The 3,242-nt window shown below is 34.2% G+C and overlaps 1 protein-coding gene across 1 annotated transcript in view; it reads left to right on the top strand.

Annotated features, from left to right (window-relative positions):
• The window catches only part of LOC119635806 (myb-like protein I), an 8,734-nt gene extending 7,673 nt beyond the window's left edge, over positions 1-1,061 (top strand). The window contains exon 3 of the mRNA XM_038030812.1: positions 1,024-1,061. Coding sequence (XP_037886740.1) covers positions 1,024-1,061 — 38 coding nt within the window. The remainder of the gene's footprint in view (positions 1-1,023) is intronic.
• Positions 1,062-3,242: the final 2,181 nt, after the last annotated feature.

Here is a 3,242-nt window from a genome sequence, read left to right as displayed (position 1 = left end):
AAAAAAAAAAAAAAAAAAATCAAAGGTGTGCCATAATAAAGTTTAATATTACGATGTTTTCCCTTACTTTATACATCTACACACACATCTATCTCGTCGTTTCATTCTTGTCTTAGGCTTCAACGAAATATATAGCAAATCGTGACACAACAAAACTTTTCTATCCTTTGTACATACGAGGTGCGGTCATGAAAAGAGGTGTCCTTTTATTTTTCCCGAAAAATATTTATTTATCCATCGATATCTACTTTAACCCTTTCAAAGTAATGGAACTTACACATAACACACAAAGCACGTCTGATATACGACTTTTGATATTACCTCAAGCTCCTCCACGAATGCAGTCTTTATCCGCTTAGTCGTGGCAAAACTGCGTTCTTTCGTGGGTCTTTTCAGTTTAGGTAACAGGAAACAATCGTAGGAGCTCGAAAGTGGCGAATACGATGACTGAGGCTTGATTACGATGTTGTTTTTGGCCAAAAAATTACGAACAAGCAAGGACGTGCAAGTTGGCACATTATCGTAGTACAGTATCCATGACTTGTTATTCCGCAATCTAGGGTATTTTTTCAAATTGCTTCATGCAAATTGCGCATAGTTTCCAGGTAATCTTTCTTACTGATCGTATGACCTTCTAATAAGCACTCATGATAGTGTAATCGAAGAAAACAGTGAGCAAAACCTTCGCATATGCCCGAGCTAAGTGTGCCCTTTTCAGTCTTGGCTCATCTATTGGTATGATCGGGCTTCGGTTTCGACATCACAACCACATATATTAATGTTTCATCGGCATTTATAACACTTTCTAGCAAATCTGGGCCGTCCTTGAGAGGCCATTCATTCAATAGCTCCTGAGCAATGTTCATGTGACAGTTCTTTGGGTCGAAATTTAGCAATTTCTGAACAAACTTCGTTGTCACATCTTTCATCCCCCCACCTCATACCACTGATATGCCAATATATTCAGCAACTTCTCTAGAATTGATTCCAATAAAATTTCCCTCCACTTTTTCAAAATTTTAGAGCGGGCTTCGTCATCCATGAAGAGCTTGTGGAACTAACAAGCACTTGTCTAGCTCAAAGTAGACCCAAATGAAGCATACAATCAATATTTTAAGTGAATTGGAACACTTGACTTAATTCTTACACGCAAAAGTAAATCGAGTTTCTCTAATCCATTTTTTTTTTTTTTTTTTTGATAACAAAAAGCCGCCAAGCACACACTAAAGCACGTCTAACCTTTATGTCTGTCAAAAACAAATTAAACATAGCCATCTGTACCAGCATAACAAAACAAATTCGAACCTCGAACGCACGTAGCCCACGAAATTTGAAAAGTCACCTTTCCTTTTAACACTCGTATGTATATATGAAGAATTTACAAACGATTAACTTTTAAATTTTATAATTTTTAACTTTTAATTTTCTTCTATTGTTCTGTTTCGCAAAAAAAGGAAAAAGAAAACTTTATTGTGTTACGTTTATTATTATGTCACGTTTTATGCGATTCTTCTTTTTCTTTTTTTTTTTTTTTTTTACTTTATTGCGTGATTGAGTATTGAATTGAATTTTGCACGGGAAAACTTTGTTGGGTCAATTGTTCGATAATAGTCGAAAACTATTACTTTTTGTATTCTGTATCCTGAAAATATAAAGAATTTACTCGACGTACAAATTATTATAATATTGTGTCATCTCTTCTCACCATCCTACGTTACTTGTCCATACAATTTTCCTCGCATTACTATATGACACCATGTCACTATACTTAGTGTAGTGACACAACAACTGTTCAGATTCTTGATTTACAAAAGCAATTTGTATATGAAAGGAAAATTTAAGAAAAAAAAAACATATATCTATATATATATATATATATATATATATATATATACATTTTTATCACATTTTAACTACTGACCTGCATTCATTTTTCAATCATGAAGTTACTACACTCAACTTGTCCCAGGCATGCAATCCATTGTTATGCAATGATAAGCTTGTAAGTGTATTTGTGAATTGAGAAAAAAAAGAAAGAAAAAAACAGCCAAGCTTCGAAGCGAATCTTGGTCACTACTCGCCGGTTCAGAAAAATGCATGACAACACTTTACTGCATGTACAGAATTTCTTAAAGTACTTTCATGCAGATTTCGCACATGTCACTATCACAAAATGTTTGTAACATGTTTTGTTAATATTCACTATTTATATAATAGTATGAGTTTTTCAATAAAAATTTTGAAATTTACCAAAATTATGTAATTCGATCAAACCTAACTTCAGGACAATCTTCGGAAAATGTACGAATTGGTTTTTTGGATTTGCTAAAGGGACACTATACGCTTTCATGCTGATATAATGGGTTAAACGGTGAAGTCTGATTCCGATTTAGGAAGCTTTATTTTATTTGGTTGTTTGTGTATTTTTTTGTTGTGCTCTGCACTGCTCACGGTATGAGGATATATTAAATATGTGTGACTTATCTTTTATTCCACTGATCGATTCATGATCACTTCTAAATCGGATTAAACTTGTCTGTCTGTCTGTCCGTGCAGTTTTCTTGCGTTGTGTTTGTGCAACATCCACGAGACCATGAAACACACCCGCCTTTTATTGCATCGATCAATTCAAAATCACTTTCTGACTCGATCCAAGCTTGTCTATCAGTCTGCCGGTTTTGTTTTCTTGGGTTCAATCCACAAGTCACAATTCTGAGATATTTTAATGAAATTTGGTACACAAGCATGTTTTGGTCCAAGGAGGAATGCTAATGAAAATGGTGGGAATCGAGACCATTTTTTTGAACACCTTCCATGTAGCGTCTTACTTTGAAAAATCGTTACGTGACTGTAGACTGGTGCAGCGCATTAATAATAAGCTGCGGCCCACTATAGTCTGTTTACTTTTGATTGCTTTTTTTCAAAAACTATAATTTGTTTTTCCAATTGAATATCATTCACATTAATGTGAGATTACGAGAAAGTGTTGGGTGCATTAATTTTCATCTTTTAATATGATTTTGACATTGCACGCATATCCATTCACTTGTTATTTTTGCAAAGCAGACTCACACAGAAAGAGATAAGTGAAGGATTTTTGTGTAACAAAATGGTCTCAGAACAAAATCTATCAAATATTTTGGAGGTTTGCTAAGGATAAGAGTCACTGAATCGCAGACGTGATTGAGAAGCATTGTAGTGTAATTGTTCAAGATATTGCACTGTAATTACGCATAATCGTT

The sequence above is a fragment of the Glossina fuscipes genome, unplaced genomic scaffold, assembly GCF_014805625.2.
Source record: "Glossina fuscipes isolate IAEA_lab_2018 unplaced genomic scaffold, Yale_Gfus_2 27, whole genome shotgun sequence".
Classification (NCBI taxonomy): domain Eukaryota; kingdom Metazoa; phylum Arthropoda; class Insecta; order Diptera; family Glossinidae; genus Glossina; species Glossina fuscipes.
The sequence above is the reverse complement of the archived record's forward strand: the minus strand, read 5'-3'. Positions and strand labels throughout refer to the sequence as shown.